At 40.2% G+C, this 18,683-nt stretch overlaps 2 protein-coding genes and 1 pseudogene across 6 annotated transcripts in view; 2 read left to right on the top strand and 1 right to left on the bottom strand.

The window, feature by feature from the left end:
- marchf5 (membrane-associated ring finger (C3HC4) 5) overlaps positions 1 to 9,825 on the bottom strand; it is a 121,351-nt gene extending 111,526 nt beyond the window's left edge. The window contains exon 1 of the mRNA XM_072557729.1: positions 9,397 to 9,825. Within this exon, the coding sequence (XP_072413830.1) occupies positions 9,397 to 9,446 (50 nt within the window). The 5' untranslated portion in view covers positions 9,447 to 9,825. The remainder of the gene's footprint in view (positions 1 to 9,396) is intronic.
- On the top strand, positions 1,210 to 1,860 carry LOC140463258 (RNA-binding protein with multiple splicing 2 pseudogene; annotated as a pseudogene).
- Positions 9,826 to 10,003: 178 nt separating the features above from the next.
- Positions 10,004 to 18,683, top strand: part of cpeb3 (cytoplasmic polyadenylation element binding protein 3) — a 118,887-nt gene continuing 110,207 nt past the window's right edge. For 2 of the 5 annotated variants that reach the window (XM_072557723.1, XM_072557722.1), the window contains exons 1-2: positions 10,175 to 10,496; positions 12,040 to 12,827. In XM_072557723.1, coding sequence (XP_072413824.1) covers positions 10,439 to 10,496; positions 12,040 to 12,827 — 846 coding nt within the window. In that variant the 5' untranslated portion in view covers positions 10,175 to 10,438. Of the gene's footprint in view, positions 10,497 to 11,695; positions 11,823 to 12,039; positions 12,828 to 18,683 lie in introns of those variants that run through there. The other 3 variants (XM_072557728.1, XM_072557725.1, XM_072557724.1) reach the window with 3 other exon arrangements.

Raw genomic sequence — 18,683 nt, 5'->3', positions numbered from 1 at the left:
ATGAGTTGGGTGTTGGAACCCCTTCGCATCAGTTATGCCGGGATGGCCCCCAAAATGAGGACCAGTTCAGGCGCCGGTCAGGATGTTTAAATAAAAAAAATTGGAAAATGAAATTTGGCCGATGGGAGGAACTTGTCTAAAAGCAGAGAGGCAATTTGGAAACGTAATACGGGGACAAAATGGAAAACTTTAATATCCATGTGGAGAAAGACTGCTGAGGAAATAACGAATACATCAAAACAGTAGAGGTGTGAGAAAAACACACGTCAAAGAGGGATCAGAGTATGAGATCATGAGAGAAACTCTACACCTCTGAAGAGTCAGTGTGAGGATTATGATATGAGTAGAGAAAAACAGGAAAAACTGAGAAAGGAGAGGCAAAATATGGAATCAGGGTTGAAACACCAAGCTGTGAATAAAATGGAGGTTCCTCTTGGCATGTCTAATGTTTCAAAAATAATGACACTGATGACCAGCTATGGTCACAATGTGGATTTCTGACCTTCTCAGACTCCTATTCAGAACTATATGTCCGAAATCTCCTCAAAGCCATCATCCTGCCCAAACAATTGGCCATAATCAAATGTGCTGCCCAAGTAATGGACAATACAGACATCAGCAATGGCAATGCTAAAGCAGAGTGAGCTGCCAGAGACACAGCAACAGCCTGTAATTCTTTTGTGTCCTCTATGCTAAATCGCTCGCCTACCTCCAAACCAACGAGCATACCAGACATTGTCACTGTGCAGTGTTTACAGAGGGATGCCCCGACCCAGAAAAACAAATAGGGAAGACACATGGGTGTTTGCATTCTGTCAAAAGGCCTCTGGATCACTCCAGTTGGCCAAGTGATCCTGTTACCAATGCTTATTCACTGTCTTCGTACTGATACCCACCTTGGCAAGGAGGGAAAGAGAGGAAATGCAAAGATACTATCAGCAATTAACACAATCTCCAAAGTTTCTCCATTCACAGGTAAAGCTTGCCCCTCTAAACCTTGATCCATATCCCACTTCGTTTACCAAGTCCCCTGGAAATGTTAGCCATTATGCACTCAGCGCCAAGTCACATTCTTAGGAACCTTGCTCAGTATTTGTGATAGACAATTAACCCAGAACGTACTGCAATCATTGTGGCAACCCCTCCTGCTCTCCCAACACCACCTGCCTGGAGTAGGGGGACACAATGGTTTCAATCATCTCTCCAGGCATGAGCACCAAAAGTGATGAAGCTAACAATGGTGAAGAGGAGGCCCGGACACTCTTTGTCAGTAGCCTTCTTATGGATATTAAGCCACGTGAGCTTTACCTTCTCTTTCAACCATTTAAGGGATATGAAGGTTCACTGATCAAGTTAACATCAAAACAGCCAGTTGGGTTTGTCACATTTAACAGCAGAGTGGGAGCAGAACATCAAAGAATGCATTAAACACATTCAATTTGATCCCGAAAATCCTCAGACTTTCCAGATGAAATTTGCAAAGGCGAACAGATGGCCAAAAGCAAACTGACGGCTACACCTTGAAATATGCCCCCTGCTTTGGGAGTGTACTTCATTGCATGGGGCCCCTACGATTTTGCCAGAACAGCACTGATCCCTGCATCTCCAGAGGCCTGGACTCCCTATCCACCACACACAAAAGAACTGACTGCTGCCATTTCACATACTGCGTTCACCTACCCTGCTGCTGCGGCTGCGGTTGCAGCTGCCACACTTCACACTCCGATGCGCTGGTATCCTCCATCTGAAGCACCTCTGCAAGGATGGAAGTCTAATCAGTTTTGTCCACAAATTCAGATTTCTCCATGGAGTGATGTACAAGGACAGACTGGATTTTGCTTTCAGGTTGGACTTTACTGAAGGAAAGTTTGGATAACTGGATCATTTCTACTCAACTTGGAAGGGGTGGAGTGGTCACGAAGGACTGTGGATTTAAGAACTTTACTGGTGAACACTTGTTTTCCACATGGGAAAATCCTGGGGATCCTATTGACTGCATGGACTAGTAACTCTTGTTATTATAACCATTTTATGTGGTCTATCAATAACTTGCTTAAATACTGGCTGTTAGATTCTTATGAATAAACTGGTAGTGCCTTTTTCAGCCCCATTTAGTTGGTTATCATGGAATGATAAAAGGAGGGAATGAGATGGTAAAGGGTTAATTTGTTCTGCTGAAATAAGAATTTGGATGTCCAGGGGATGTTTTTAGGTCTTGCAAGCAGGACGCTTCAATCTAATCATACTCTGTAAATGCTGTAGTTTAAGGAATAACCTAATCACTTTACAGTATTTTTGGCTTGCATGTGACAATGGGGGAGTGGCAGGGGGTTGTGGCTTGCATGCGCGACTGTGTGTGATGGAAAGTCCTGTATAAAGGGAGGGTTGTTCCCTTGTTCTTTCAGCCTTGCTTGACATGCTCCACAAGCATCGCAAAGAGTATCAAGTGATCCTCAAAAAGCTTTTACTTGCTGAAATAAATTGTGGCTGTTCACAGAAGTTGGCATATTGCAGTTGCATCAAGCGTGTAAGAATCTCAAGAAGGGAAGCTAACAGTTAGGGCATGGGATGCACTACCTGGAAATGAGGAGGAGGTAGTTTCAATTGAGGCATTCAAAGAGGGCATTGGATAATTATTTGTAATGAAATAGTGTGCAAGGGTGAGGAAATTAGAGATTGACATTTCAAGTAATTATATGCATTTAAAAAACTGGTGCAAGCACAATTGACAGAATGGCCTCCTTCTGCACCATAACAATTCTATAACTGTGACTCTGGGTGGCTAGAAAGCAGCGAATGTAACATCCTTATTCAAAAAGGGAGAGAACTGTGAAATGAGCAATGACAGACCATTAAGTATAACCATTTGAACATTTAGAAATAGTTGGCTTAATTCAGGTCAAAGACAGTTATTAATTGCAAGGTATGCTAAAACAAACTATGGCTTAATGTGACCAATTGAAAAAGGAAAATGCAAGTATTGTGTACATAAATCTTACAATAAGATTGCTAGAAAGATTCAGGCCTACAGTATGTGAAAACTGGATAAAAAATGCTATTTGAGTCAGGAAGAGATACACAGCAAGCTGATATTGCGTAGGTTTATGAAGATTGGGATAAACACATTGAGAATAGAAAGAGAAGGTAGAACTACTGATAACTGGATCCACATTTCTTCTTGATAATTTGAACTTACACCTAGGGAGCACAAAGTCAAAAGCTACAAACATTGAGGAGATACTGCAAAAACTTCAGGAAGACATAGGATTTAAAGCAGATAACTAAACTTATTAACTTGGGAGAAATAAAAGTACATCTTCAATGAAAAGATGTCAAAGGGTATTTATGAATGAAGAGGTTAAGGAATTTTAATACATAATTCCTTAAGTATGACAGATCAACAAAGATGAAGCAATATTTAGACCACACCTGGAATATTGTGAACAATTTTGTTCTCTTTCTCAAAGGAAAGAGAAGGTTCATACATCTTAGGTATAGAGGGATTTTCTTATGAGCAGAAGTTGTGTAACTTGAACAGTTACTCATTTGAGGAATTGGCCCACCGCTAGAATGACGAGATTATTAATCCAGAGACTCAGATTGTAGGGATCTGGGTTTGAAACCCATTGTAGCAGATGGTGAAGTTTGAATTCAATAAAAATCTGGAATTAAAAGTCTAATGATAACCATGAAACTACTGTTGATTGTCAAAGTGGTAATCTTATTGAAGTTCATAATATCACGAGGGGCATAGATAAGGTGAATCGCCAAAATCTTTTTACTCAGATATGGGAGTGTAAGACTAAAGGGCAGAGATTTATTGAGAGAGGGGAAAGACTTAAAAGGGACCAGAGTGTCACCATTTTCATACAGAGGGTACATCGAACAAGGTACCAGAGGAAGTGGTAGAGGCAGGTACAATTACAACATTTAGAAGGCACATGGTCAGGTACATGGAGAGAAAAGGTTTACAGGAATATGGGCCAAATACAGACAAATGATACTAGTTCAGTTTAGGAAGTTTGGTTCTCATGGACATGATGGACCCAATGGTCTGTTCCACGCTGTATGCTTCAAGTATTATCAATAAAGAATATAAAACATTGGCATTACTCTGCATCAATATTCTGAGTGAGGGACAGAGTTAAAATTTCACACATGTGAAACATGCACTTTTGAAATTTTATACATAGGATGTAGAATGATTGGCGAAGGCAGCATTTATTGCCCGTTACAGCAAGGACAGTACAACCATTGAGATTCACTAGGGTGTTACTGGGAACAAGAAACTATAGCTTCAGAGAGATAGCAACTGAACTAAAAAATTCCAACTAATTAAGTAATTATTGATACATGTAGCCAGCTACTAACAATAATCAAAAAAAACTTAATAATGTTTTAGTAAGATATTCTAATGTGAAATACATTCCAAAGGACATGACATGATTACACCTTACACAAAGTACCCTGACAAAATTTCAATTTGGAAGTTATCTCACGTGACAAAGATATTGGGGCAAACATCATGAATTATATGTTGCAAATATTTAAAACATGAAACTTAAACACGAATACATTTTATGATAATTCATAATTGATTATTCAATAATTCTCACATTGCATAATTAGTCCAGTGGTAAGATGCCAATTCACTTTCAATGAGTTACAGGACGAAAGTAGACTTTGCATTTCCCAAAATAACAAGTTAATAATTATTCAAAGCAGAAAGAACCTTTTTGAGCTGTCAGAGAAAAGGGTCTGAGAATACAAAAACAAGCGCTGCTTTAACAATGCAACCACTTCGAATGCAACTCTTAGGAGGAGGGTTCAGTACAAATGGAATTACATATAAACAAAAATAACTAACAACCGATTTTTGTACAATAATCATTTATCACCATTCAACAGATATTAAAGGCCTTAGGCCAAGGACGAGATGACACATGATCCCTCTCCAGTGCCAGCAGGTATGCACAAATCTGCAAAAAGACCAGTTGGAGCAACTCTTCCTACAGATAGGACACAAACTGAAACTACAAAAATTGGCTGTTTCGAGATATTATCATTAAGTGCTGGAAAAGCACAACAGGTCAGATGGCAGCTGTGCAGAGAGACACAGTTAACGTTTCTAACTTGACTTACTTACTTCTGGTTATAGCTGTATTCAAACAGCTTGGGTAGGGGACAGCTAATTCTGGAGCACAATTCTTCAGTACTATTGCCAGAATGTTGTCAGGACAATTGCATTTGCAACATCTAATGCCTTATCCTTTACTTGGTATCACCGGAGCATATCAAATGGTTGAAGATGAGTATCTGTGCATTTTAGAATGTCAGGAGCAGGCGATTATGGATCAGATACTTATTTTTCAATTGAAAATGCTGTTTCAAGTGCTTCAGCCTTGTCTTTAGCTCAGACAAGCTGAGATTCTTCATTCATTGAGGTTGGGGATATTAGCAAAGCCTCTGCCTCCCTTTAAACTTAAAAAAAAAATTGCCCATCAACATTGATGAGTGGATGTGGCAGGATTGCAGAGTTTAGATTTGATGCATTGGTTATGGAATTACTTATACCTGCCTATTACACAAGGCTTTTGTTTATTTGGTCTTCAAGTAATCCTGTGTTGCAGCATCATCAGATTGCCATCTCATTTTTAGCTTTGTCTGGTGCTGTTCCTGGCTTGTAGTCTTCCTTGAACTAGGGTTGATTTCTCAGCTAAGACTCTGGTTGAATACAACTCTACTATTTCTGATGGCCACAAATACATCATCGATGTCCAGATTTGAGCTGCCAGATCTGTCTTCAAGTCTGCTCCATTTAACACAGTAGTAATAATGCACAACGCAATGGAGGAGATCCTCAATGTGAAGTTACGGCTTTCCTTCCACAAGCAATCTTTCATCTCTTTTACTGAGACTGTCATGGGCAGACATCTATGACAGGTAGATTGGTAAGAGTCATGCGTATTTTTCCCCTTGTGTTGGTTCCTTCACCAAAGCTGCTAGACTGAATCTGTAGCACATTTCCTTTAGGACCTGACTGACTGTTAATACTCTGCTACCAAGCAATTGGATGATGGGAAACTGAAGTCCCCCGTCGAAATCACATTCTGTACCCTTGTGTGTTTCCTCCAAGTCAAATTCAATAGGTACATTTACTGATTTAACTGATAGCAGCCAAAAGATTGAGTCCTTCATTTTGAAGGCACCAATGAAGAGTCAAGGAGAGTACCCAATCAAAAATTAAGGCATACAATTCAGCGAAAAACCAGCAGTAGGCCAGAGGTTTGGGACATTTTTTTTAAAAGCACCAACATATGACTGAAAAGCTAATGAAAAGGGAGAAAATTAAAAGTAGAAAGTAAATTGGAAAAAATAAACACAGCAAGAGCTTTGACAGGTATTTAAAAAGAGTAACTAAACTAAGTATGGGACCCTTGAAAGATACACTGGGAAATTTATAACAGAATTACGAAATTACATAACTTAAGGCAACATGTACAAAATATTTGACAACTGATGGGACTAAAGGCACATAAATAACTAGGTCCTGATGACACACATGCCAGTGGCTATATAGAGAGGGAAGGTAATAGAGTCAATATTCCAGAACTCACTGGATTCTAGCAAGGTTCCAATTGATTGGAAAACTGCAAATGTGATGCCCATGTTCAAGATGGGAAGGAGACAGAATGTGGGAAACTATAAGCTTGTTAGCCTAACATCTAATGTGGGAAAACCCTTGTCCACTAATAAGGAAGGAACAGCTAGAAAAGCATAACATAATCGAACAGCATCAACATGGTTTTGTGAAAGGGAAATCATGTGACAAACTTTCTGGAGGTTCTTTGATGATATAGCAAGCAGAGTTGATAAAGGGGAAAACAGCAGATGTATTGCATTTGGATTTTTGCAAGACATTCAACAATATACCATGTAAAAAGACCATTGCACAAGATCAGAGCTTGTGGCTTTGGGGATAGTAAAATAGCAGGGATTGTAGATTGTCTTCTGTGTGTTGACCAGAGATGGGTGTTTCTCAGGTCGGAAAGACATAACTAATTTAGATTTATATTTATTGTCACATGGATATAGAATAAGTGAAAGCTTTTGTGCATTAAAATGCAAAGTATCGCCATGCTTAGACACCATCTTGAAACAGTGAATATAATGCAAGATTTCACTGCAATAGGGTTCATCTTTCTTTCTTCTTGTTTCCTGTCCACTGCTTAACTTCGACCAGAGTCTCTGAAATGGGGTACTATGTATAGTCCTTCACCACTGCCACAATCATGACTGCTGTGCCCAAGCTTGCGCCGTGGGCTTAGGAATGCAGAGGTTCCATCTCTCCTGTTCCCTATTCAAAGCTCCTACACGGATGTTACTACTGCTCATCGGGGTCCCTTTTGCTGATACTACCACTCCGGGTCTAGCTGCTCACCTGTCCCTCAGTCAGCCTGCGAGTTCGGACCAGGGGAGTTAGCCCAGGACCTGCTCTCACTCCCCGGGAGACCCTATTTTGGGGTAGAAGCATGCCCAGTTCGTCCTATATTGCTGCACTATTGCTGGAAATCACCTCTTTCACTTGCCACCCTCCAGACTTTAGAGAAAAGAGCAAAAGCAAACAAAAAAAGCAGACAGGACCAGACAAGGCCTAGGCTTAGCCTTGCTCCTCTGCTGCCATCTTGAACATCGAGAATAGAATTCCACAAGGATCAGTCTAGTCCCTCAATTATTTACTACGTACATTTATAATTTGGAGGAGGGAGGCAGAGAATAATTTATCGGAATTTGATGATACAAATATAGTTGGAGGGAATGCTGTGAAGAGGACTTAAGGAATCTGCGAGGGAATATAGATTAGGTTGAGAAACTGATCAAAATCTTATCAGAAAGCATTTATTGTAGAGACATTGCAAGGTTATGCACTTTGACAGAAAGAATCAAAAAGCAAACCATTATTTAAATAGAAATTCATAAAAAGCACAGCGCAGAAGAAACTAGACATTTTATACAAACAACATAAAGTTAGCATGCAAATGCAGCAAATAATTAATAAAGCATATTTAGAATTTTGGCCTCTTATTGTTCACAAGCTGAGTTTCAAAATAGGGAAGTCTTGTTACAACTGTGTTGGCTAATGTTGAGGCCACACCTAGAATACTATATACAGTATTGGTCTATATTTAAGAAAAGGTTAGATGGCATTGGAGGCAGTTCAAAAAGTGATGCACAAGGATAGAGAGTTGACCATATCAAAAGCAACTAAACATGTTAAGGCATTATTCACGAAAGTTCAGATGAATGAAGGCTGGTCTTACAAAATTCTGAGAGGACCCGATAAAGCTAACACCAAAACAATGTGGTGCTGGAAAAGCACAGCCGGTCAGGCAGCATCCGAGGAGCAGGAGAGTCGACATTTCGAGCATAAGTTCTTCATCCTCGGATGAAGACCGGCTATGCTTTTCCAGCACCACACTTTTTGACTCTGATCTCCAGCATCAGCAGTCCTCACTTTCTCCTAGTTGATAAGGTAGATGTTGAGAAGATACTTCTGCTAGCAGGGAAATCTCAAACTCGGGGACATAGTTACAGGACAAGAGGGCATGCATGGAAAACTGAGATGCAAAGGAATTTCTCCCCAAGGGTAGTGAATGTTTGGAATTCTCTATCCCAGAAAGTTATGGAGACAAGATCAATGAATGATGGGGGCAGATTGGGAGGCTGGATAGTCTACTCCTGCTTATCTCTCTTCTGTTCACGTATTGGAGGTGATGCTATTGTATACTAAACATTTCCTCCTATCATAACTGACTGCAAAACGTTAGCTACATATTTAGTGCACTCTAATGCACTTAATATATTTATGACATATAATTTATTGAAAAAAATCTCCGCATAGACCTAGTAAAGTATCTTGAAAATAGAACCCTTAAGGTATTTGTATAAAATAGACTTGAAGTATGGGGGGAAAAATTTCCTTTCAACAGATATTAAATTGTACGGCACAGTGACAATTGTTTACTTCTTAAGATTACAAACTTTCAAACTCATGACCTATATAACATCCAGTCAAGAGCCTAGTATTGTAAGAAAGATGAACATAATTTCTGTTATTAAATTTTAATAAAATAATTATCAACACATCGTGCAAAATGTAAACTTCCAATATTTACGCATTAGTTGTCTTAAATACGAGAGCGATTACTCTCGGAAGAACAAATGTATTACATTTTCAGTGATCAATCACTTAAGTATAAATAAAACCGAGCTGCTATCCGACAGGCTCAGAGACTTAAACCTTTTCTGAAGCGGAACAGGCGGTCAATGTGAGTGGGTTGGAGCAGGACCTGGGTCGCCGGGACACAGTGATCTGAATGCCCCGCTCTCACTCACCTATCCAGCGGCTGCATCGAAACCGCCATCAGATCCGCGCCGCCCGACATTTTCCAGCAATCTACCCCCTCCTTCAACTGCCTTCGCTCGATTGTTTCAGGAGGTTCATGTAAAAGCTTCAGCTAGGCCTCGCTCTGCGGCCTAAACCACACGGCGATCGAACGGAGAGAGAGACCCGCTGTGGGCCAGCGAAGCTGGGCCGAGAAACCGCGGCGGCAGGATGAGCGCTCTGTAGCCGTAGGGGCGAACACCCATTAAACTTCTGATTTTGGGTCTTCTTGGGGGGAAAATACGCCGATCTTTATGGGGTGTTTTTTTTGTGTATATTGAGGGTGGGGGTGGGGGGGGGTTGCTTGAAGAGAAAACGTGTATTTGTTTCAAAACACAATTGACCACTTCCGAGCTGCGACCTCCATTTACTGTGAGGTAATAATAACGTTGAGCCCAACCGGAAGTGCGCTCCGCCGTGCGCTCTGCGGAGACCGGCGGACCCCGCGGGGCCCGCTGGGAGCTGTAGTTCCATTTCCTCCAGCAAGCCCGTCGGCGACGGCGCAGGCGCAGCTCGGCCAGGACTACATTGTCCGCCATGCACCGCTGCGTAACGTTTACCTGTGCACGCGCACGAATGGAATCCCACAGGCTGGCTTGGCTTGGTCTGTGGCTGGTGGGGTAGAGCGTTTCGAAGTTTGCGTTGCGCACCAGGAAAGGGACTGGCACTTCTATTGCACACCCCCTTCACTTCCCGCAAACTATTTCAGAGGTTCATACCAAGGTAACAACTGTTTTCGGTAATCCAGAGACGATTGGGAATCTATCAGAAGAAGCCTGTGAGATCCAAGATTAAATACTGCAGAGTGAAACCTCCTGAATTCTAAGTAAATAGAATTGAATGTTAGTTGGAGAGCAAAGGCATTAACATTTGCTTCGTTTCCCACTTGGCGAACAGAACAAATCAATCACGTTACTAGCTGTTATTGATAAAAATGTTTCTTGTGACCTTGATCATTGCAAGGGCCCAAATTGACGACTTCACGATAAATCAATGGCGAATATCAGCTTGTCAAACGGGCAAATAAAGGAGGATGCTATCATCAATTCATGTATTTAACATTTATTTTTATGTATCTCTTGTTTAGATTTGGTTGGTTGACTGAAGTTAATATTTTACATAAAGTTCACGGTTTTGTTTTTCTTACTTGAGCTGGAATGTTGGACAATGTTTGGATAAGTGCATTGTTTAAAAGTGTATTTGAAATGTACGCCCTTTCGAGAAACCATTTCTTTGCTTTTCGGGTACGGTGCTTAACATAAATACATGCGGATAATACTTGCTTCTCTTGTTTTTTATTATGCTCAATGTTGTCATATAAAACGAACCTGACCGTACATGACGTGAATGTTGATACGAGCTGACAATGACCTTGGGGGTCCGTTTATGGTGATAAAATTAATTGCGTTGTTAAAAATGCACGTGCAAAGTAAATGTGAACCAGCGTACATTTCAGTTTAGTCTGCTTGCCTGTCAGATTAAAGACGCGAGTCGAATTCGTTCCGTGTGGATTGTAATGGTTGAATATTGAAGATGTCACTTTTGTGGGCACACTTTTTTTTCGAAATTTGTCAGCAAAAAATGGAATTATGAGTTGTCCAATCGTCATTTGGCCATTTGCAATAACATGCAAAGCAAGGAGCCATTTTATGAATAGCCATCAATTGTGGATAAATGGCGTAAACATACTGCATGGTAAACCAGCAATATGCAAGAGCTTTCAGGACATTTTAAGATGTCACTGCGTTTGGCAATCGAAATATTGTTCTGGTCATCAAAGTTGCAGACGCGAAAAAAATAGACAAGGTCACAAGTTACGTGTCACATATGGTTCTGCCTCGATAAGGGTATTTCGACGCTCCTCTTGTATTAAAATCGTATTTTAAAAGTATCGCTTATTCATAAATTAATATATGAAGATAATTTCGTACAAAACAGGTTCCTGTTTATTTAAATTAAGCAGGTTGCTGATTGTTCGAACCCCCCACCCCCACTCAATAAAATCGAGACTCAATAAAATGCAGAATGGTGCCAGATCTGTAACCCCAGACATTTGTTTAATTTAAATCGACAATGCTCTGGTGGCAAAAAAAATACATCGCCTGCATGTCGCGTGACTGCAAATGTAATATTGGATCTTGTAAATGTTTTTTTTAATTTAAAACGTATTTTAACCTTCTGAAGGACGCAGCACTATTTATTGACGTATGCAAATTAGCACAGGGCATTGAAAGCTCTTGAACAGGAACAAGAATCAGTTTCACATTGCGGGTGAGAGCTGAAGTTCCGGTGTAAAGAAAGACGTGGCGAAATTAGTGAATATCTGTGCCCGCAGCTCAAATCTCTCATTCTGAGGGGGGGACCAGAACACGAAAGGGTGAAGCTGCTACTCATTCCTTTTTATTTGCCCCCTTTTTTTTAATAGAAAAGAAGCATTTAACATTGCCTCGTTTACTCCCCCCACCCCCCTCGCTCTGTTTAAATGGGCGATTACACATTTGCTTTACAGTCACCTAGCAATGATACAGGATTTTCGCCAGCGGTGAAGTACCAGAACACAGCTAATAACGCGCCTTTGTTTTTTCCTGTTTTAGCTCCGCAAACCATGCAGGATGATTTACTGATGGACAAAAGCAACCCCCAGCAGCTTTCACCAAGGTCAGAGCAAAGCACCGAAGCCGCAGAAACCCCCAAGTCCGAAGACAGCTCCGTGAGTATAAACGCCCCGGTTTCTGCCCAGAATAAAGAGAAGGCGCAGATGGAATCGCCAATCTTGCCCGGCTTGAGCTTTCAACCCCAGGAGCCTGGTACCTCCCTGTCCCCTTCGTTCAGTACGTGGTCGACGGGCACCACCAACACGGCGGATGATAGCTTTTTCCAGGGCATCCCGGCCGTCAACGGGACGATGCTGTTCCAGAATTTCACTCACGTCAACCCGGTTTTCGGTGGCACTTTCTCGCCCCAGATCGGCCTGGCTCAGCAGACACAGCACCACCAAGCCCAGCAGCAGCAGCAGCAACAACAACAACAGCAGCAGCAGCGGAGGTCGCCCGTCAGCCCGCAGGCTCCGTTCGCCCAGCGCAGCGCCTACAACCACCAGCCCATCATGACCAGCAAGCCGTCCTCGGCTTGGAACAACCATCAGAACACCACCTGGAGCACGGCCCCCAATCCCTGGAGCGGGCTGCAAGCCAGGGACCCCCGGCGAGCTGTTGGGGTGCCTTCCCCCCTCAACCCGATCTCTCCACTCAAGAAACCCTTCTCCAGCAATGTCATCGCCCCCCCGAAATTCCCTCGAACTGCACCTACATTAACCCCCAAATCGTGGATGGATGACAACGCCTTTCGGACAGACAACAGCAACGGCATGTTGCAATTTCAGGTACAGTAACCCGACCTTGAAAATTTCATTTCGACCAAATGTACAAAAGACGCAGTAGGACATGACCTTCACAGTCACATTGCATGTGCCATCTTTAATGGAACATGACATTGCAGAGAAAACATCACATCTGTTACTTTTAGCTAGTAATGACACTGTTCAGCCTAAATACATCTTCAATAGATGAGAATACTGGATCATGTCCTTGTTACTCTCCAACAACAAGAAGCTTACCAGACCAACCCCTCTATCCCTCCACAAAAGGAACTAGTAACAGTGAACCCTGATCTCAATGGCAGTTTAATTTTGACAGTGTGGTCATTGAAACAAATTCAACAAATTTAATGTTGAAATTGGGTTTTTCCATGTCCTTTCTCTTGGCAGTATTCAACTGCCTTTATATCCTTTGGGGAAAAAAAAACAGCAGGCACGTTCCATATATAGAACCATTAACTATTCACATGATTGATTGTCAAGTTTCATAGCAGTCAGTGAAGAGTAGAATTGCTGAAGAATTTATAAAACAGTTTTTTTTGTTCAATTGTTACATTTAGCACTATGGGATCTCTTGCTCTTCATCTTTTAAGGCTGTTTTGTTTGGGCAATTGTTTTGACGTCAAACAGAGGTGGAGCAAAATGCTGTCATCATGTACTATTTCAACTGCTTGAAAGCAGAAATGTACAGTCATTTCTGTGGTACACCAGTCATGTATTGACTGTAAATATTTGCAGGATAGGATGAGAACCTATTCAGCATATGCCAAGGTTTTAAAATCCACAAAGATAGCTCGGTTTTATCTTGCCTGTTTTGTATTGGAATTGTGCATATAATGCCACTTTCCCTATGTATATTATCAATTTCCAGCTTTCTACATTTAAAAAATTTTCTGTAAGTCCCATTAAACTGGGTCAAAATCCTTTGGTTACAAATAATTACTTTATGGATAATCACCAGTCTTTAATGGTAAATTGGTGAGGGATTGACAACCTTCATTGTGCAGACCCTGAATAACTAAGTCAGATTCTGCATTGCATGCACTTGTTAATGGAGTATGCAGCAATTCAAGTGGCCCCAGGGACATGATATTATGTGGTTGTGCCCAAATAATCCTCATCAATAAGATCAACAATTATTACTTGGGTTATTTTTCTATTGTGGTAAAATGTAATCTGTTGTCAAAGGACAATCTTCATTCCTATATGCAGCCATTTATTCCATCACTTAGGATTTCTGTGATTTGACTGTAAAAAATCATTTCATTATTACATTTGACATGACTATTATGCTCAAAAATCAGTTTGTAAATTCTAGAAATGAAAGGTTTGATAATGTTCTATTTTGTGATAGAAGTTGTAAAATAATGCTGATAACAGTTGGTGTTGTTTTGTGGTGATGGGTTTTATAATGTAAGTGACCTGGAAAATTTAACTCGATCACTGTCATCGCCTTTGCCTATATTCTATATTAGGATAACCTGAAATGCAAGTCATGGTTGTATTTTTCGCTGAGAATCTCTCATCAGTAAGTATGTGTTCTCGTACAAAGCCAGTTCCTCTCAGTGACATGAAATGGAGGTTGAGGAAATGGAGACCACATATTATTGTTGCAATTGAGTGCAAGTTTACCACTTGCTGATTAATGTTTTAACTAAATACCATGCAAGGTCTGGTTTGCTGATGGTATTTGCATTTGGTAATCCATTCTCCAAATAAAAGCCCATGTATTCTGATGTATATGTGTTGGAATACATCTATCATGTGTAAACTTAAGATTGTCAGGCAGCCTTTAAGTCAACATTCAATTATTTGCATATTTAAACAAGTCAATTGTCTTATTTTATAATGCAGTGAATATAGAATTAATCTAAATGGGCTGAAATTGTTTTGATCTGATATAGAAAACGACTTTACTAAATAGGATAATTCAGGGATTTAGTGCAAAAATGTTCCTCTTAAAATTAGACCCATGTGGAGAAATTAAATGAGGTATGTTTTCTATTATATCTGAACCTGTTGACCAATTAATTTCTGGTAGGCTTGGTGTTTGGTCTAACTAGAGTCTTTTTTAAAAATGCAGTCATTGCATGTCCTTGATGCATCGGATAAGCTAAAGAAAAAGTCACTTTACTTACCAATCAATAAAAGGACATGGATATTTAATGCAATGGATGTACGTGGACCACCAAAAAAATTCTTAAGATTTCACACATTCAAAGGACAAACTGAGAGGTTATGAATATCATTTGGGTAAAAGATTGGAATAGCAAAGATTTACATTTTGTGTGTGAATGTCAAATGGGGTTGCCAAGTCAGTTGAATATGAAGGTTTTTAATATGCATGGTGATGGTGGAGCTGGCCACCAGATTAGAAAATTTGTTCTGCAAAGCCACCTACTGACCATAGCCTGTAACAACATTGGGACAGATAGCAGCATCATTCATGGGAATTGTTGACATAGTAATTTACTTTAGGGGAAAAAGATAGAAGGTAAAATGGAAAGAAACTAGAAGAAACAAAGTTTGGGAATAAGGTATGCGTGCCCCACATGTAGGTTCAGGAATGTAATCTTCTGTCTTGTCATCCGTGCAAATTACATGAATGCACAACCTGATCATTCTGTGTTCATAGTTACTCAGAAGATTTGTTAAATGAGGAATACTATGTGAAGTGATATAAATACGTGCTTTAATAATATTGAACGGTGTCCTGGAATTTATAAACAATGGGAAAGAGATCTGGTAGTACTGGGTATGAGTCTCAGGGCTAGCTGTATTTTTGTTCCAGAGTAGATTGATTCTAGGAATCCTTGGATAAATCTCCACAATTGAGATACCTGGCAGTAGAATAGATTGGTATCTGGCTTGACTGAAGGTGAGTGGGAGGGAGTCTCCTCAGTTGGCCCTTGCCACTAATTTTCCCATGTTGTTTCTGTTTCCGAATCAGTCTTGCTGCTTTTAGTTGTATCCCACTAATGCAAGCTTATTTTCCGATAAGGTGTCGTGAAATTGTACTAATTTGTTTTCTGATGAGTACATTATATGTCTGCAAGGCAGGGTTGTTTAAGAATTTAATATTTAAGATACAATAAACATGCAACTTTTTTAAAAATTGACTTTTCTTGGGAAAGGACAAGGTAGCTTCAGATATTGTCATTAACTATAGGAACAACATAGCAAGAAAAGTTGAAACCACTCTTCTCAATAGAATATTATGGTTTTACTTCCAATCTTGAAATCCTGCTCAGAATAAACTTTTTACTCTTCCTTACGATTCTTTACTTTCTCTTCCTATTCATATTTTCCACTGCTCAACACTTTTCAATCACCACCGACACTAAGCTGACCCCCTTGTCATTCCAGGTGATTGCTGGCTTTTTCCTTCAAGATGGTAGATATTATAGGTGGAGGAGCTGATCTTGAAGCTTTGGCTTTCACTGCAGACCATCTTCTAGATGTTGCATTGTGCAGTCATGTTGCGGTGGAGATGGAAGGAGAACATATTTAATTTGGTAGTTGAGCTGCCAATCAAAAAGGCTGCTTTGCCTTCGATTATGTTGAATTTTTTTGAGAATTGTTGAAGCTTTGCTCATTCAGGCAATCCCACTCTATAATGATTAGTTTTGAGGTTGGAAGAGGTGTTATTGGCTAGAGAATTCCCAGCCTCTGACTTGTGTTGGACTGATGGTACTTATATGGGTGGTCCAGTTATGGTCCTGGTCAATGGTGATAACCTATTCCCTAAGGTTTCGTACAAAGGGATTTAGGAAGGCTCATACAGTTGAATGTAAAGGAGAAATGTTCCAGTTCTGTCGCTGGTGATGATCAATGCCTGGTACTTGTATCAGTGTGTGGCTTAAGTTATCTTTTATATTATTTTTAAAGTCAAGCTTGAATGTTGCCTCAGTCTTACTGCAACCAAGTTGGATCTGCCTCCTTAGAATGAAGAGGTCACTGACAAAACAGCTGAAGATAGCTAGGCTTTGGTCAATGTCCAAAAGTTGAGATGATTGTCTTCCAATAACCAAGCTATCTTCCTTTGCTGCAGTGAGGTCTAGTCCTGGGTGGTGATAGTGGAGCTGAAACTGAGCAACAGTGAATAGTCATGGAGGTAGATGCCATTTGATGGCATTCTTGACAACTCATTCCATTGCTTTGATCTAGAGCCAATTGAGGCACGAATTGTCCAGGTTGGCGTACTTTGTGAACAGGAAGTACTGGACAATTTTCTATGGTGGAGATACCTATGGTATGATTATACTGAAGCAACTTGTCTGGAGGTGTAGCAAGTTGTGGGGAAAAAATCCTCCCTATGGTTGGGATTTTTTGAGGTCATTACTTTTGCTTGGTTCAGATGGGCTTAGCCATTTTCTCATGTACCGCACAGCTTCAAGGCAGAATTTGTGGGAGCCCCGGCAGGAAGCTGGGCAGGATTGTGCACATGGCGCTCCTAGCTGAAGATGTTTGCAAATGTTTGAGCTTTGACAATTTGAGGTGTGGATATTCCTGGCATGGCCACCTCGTCTTAGTTATTTATTTTTCCATCACATTTGCGCCTAGATGGGCAGGACTGCAGAGGTTTGGCCAAATCTGTGAAATCTTTTTAGCTTCATCTTAACTGCTTTGATTCTGCATTCTTGTCATCCTGTGTTGTAGCTTCATTGGGTTGGCAGCTAATTTTTAGAGCATCTGTGGTACTCCTCTTGCACACTCTTCCACATTGCTTATTGAACTGTAGCTTGATGGTACAATGAGGGATATGCTGGATCTTGTGTTACAGTACATTGTTGCTGATGGTCGTTCTTGTGGATGCCAAATTTTATTCTGAAATCTCTTCCATCTTGCATGGTAGTGCCACAAAACACAATGGAAATGTTCTGATTGGGAATATGTGACTCTGTCTTCAAAGATGAGTCTCTGGTCTTACCAATGTTGCTTTGAACAGATGTGTCCTCAACAGGTAACTTCTAAGGTGATTAAAGTCAGGGAAGTTTATTCCTTGTTGATTCTTATCACATGTCACAATCTCTCTGGCAACCATCTCCTTCAGTACTTGACAAGCAGGCCAGTGATGTTACTCAGCAACAATGACAAAATGACTTTATCATTGGGTCACCAAATTTTTTTTTCAGGAAGCAATTATTTAGCTTTCCGACTTCTGCATCTATGTGTTCTATTTTGGTTTGATCTATTCACAATAATCTATTTTCATGTTGGGGAAATTAGTTAAATTATTACTTATTTTGCACAAACTCTGGTTTCAATTATTTTGGTTGATATCATTTTAATCTCTGACACACTGACTTATAATATGTTTAGTTGTAGACTTGAGTAAATTAATCAAACCTCACCCTGCCCCTAAAATAATTGTTCTGGTAACAGTGACTAATGAGAAGTTATTACTTCGTAAACAGACAGTCATTAGAAATTTGGGAGCAGTGAAGGAACATTGTGCCTTTTCAGATCATTGGCTTGGAAAGAGTGTGTTGAATGTTTGTATCAAGATGACAATTAACCTGGAGGGGTTAGTAATAATTCCTTCGGGATAAATTGTCTCAACTTTTACATAGTGATATTTACTTCATAAATACAGCATAGTGTCAGTAATAATAGTTTCTATAACCTGATTTTGCTAATTTAGGAAGATGCTGTAGTTTTAATGTCATTGGCATTTATGCTTGATGTGCTTATGTTTTAATATTAATTTTACATGCAAGTTTCCAAACAAGTGGGTAGTTTTTCATACATCTAAAAACCTTGAACATTTTGTTTTACATTTCTGTTGAACTGTAGTATTGTTCTGTGCATCATCCATAGAAAAATGTTTAGTGGTTAAAACAGTGAACTTTATCATTTTTG

Source organism: Chiloscyllium punctatum, chromosome 38, assembly GCF_047496795.1.
Source record: "Chiloscyllium punctatum isolate Juve2018m chromosome 38, sChiPun1.3, whole genome shotgun sequence".
Taxonomy (NCBI): Eukaryota; Metazoa; Chordata; class Chondrichthyes; order Orectolobiformes; family Hemiscylliidae; genus Chiloscyllium; species Chiloscyllium punctatum.
The sequence above is the reverse complement of the archived record's forward strand: the minus strand, read 5'-3'. Positions and strand labels throughout refer to the sequence as shown.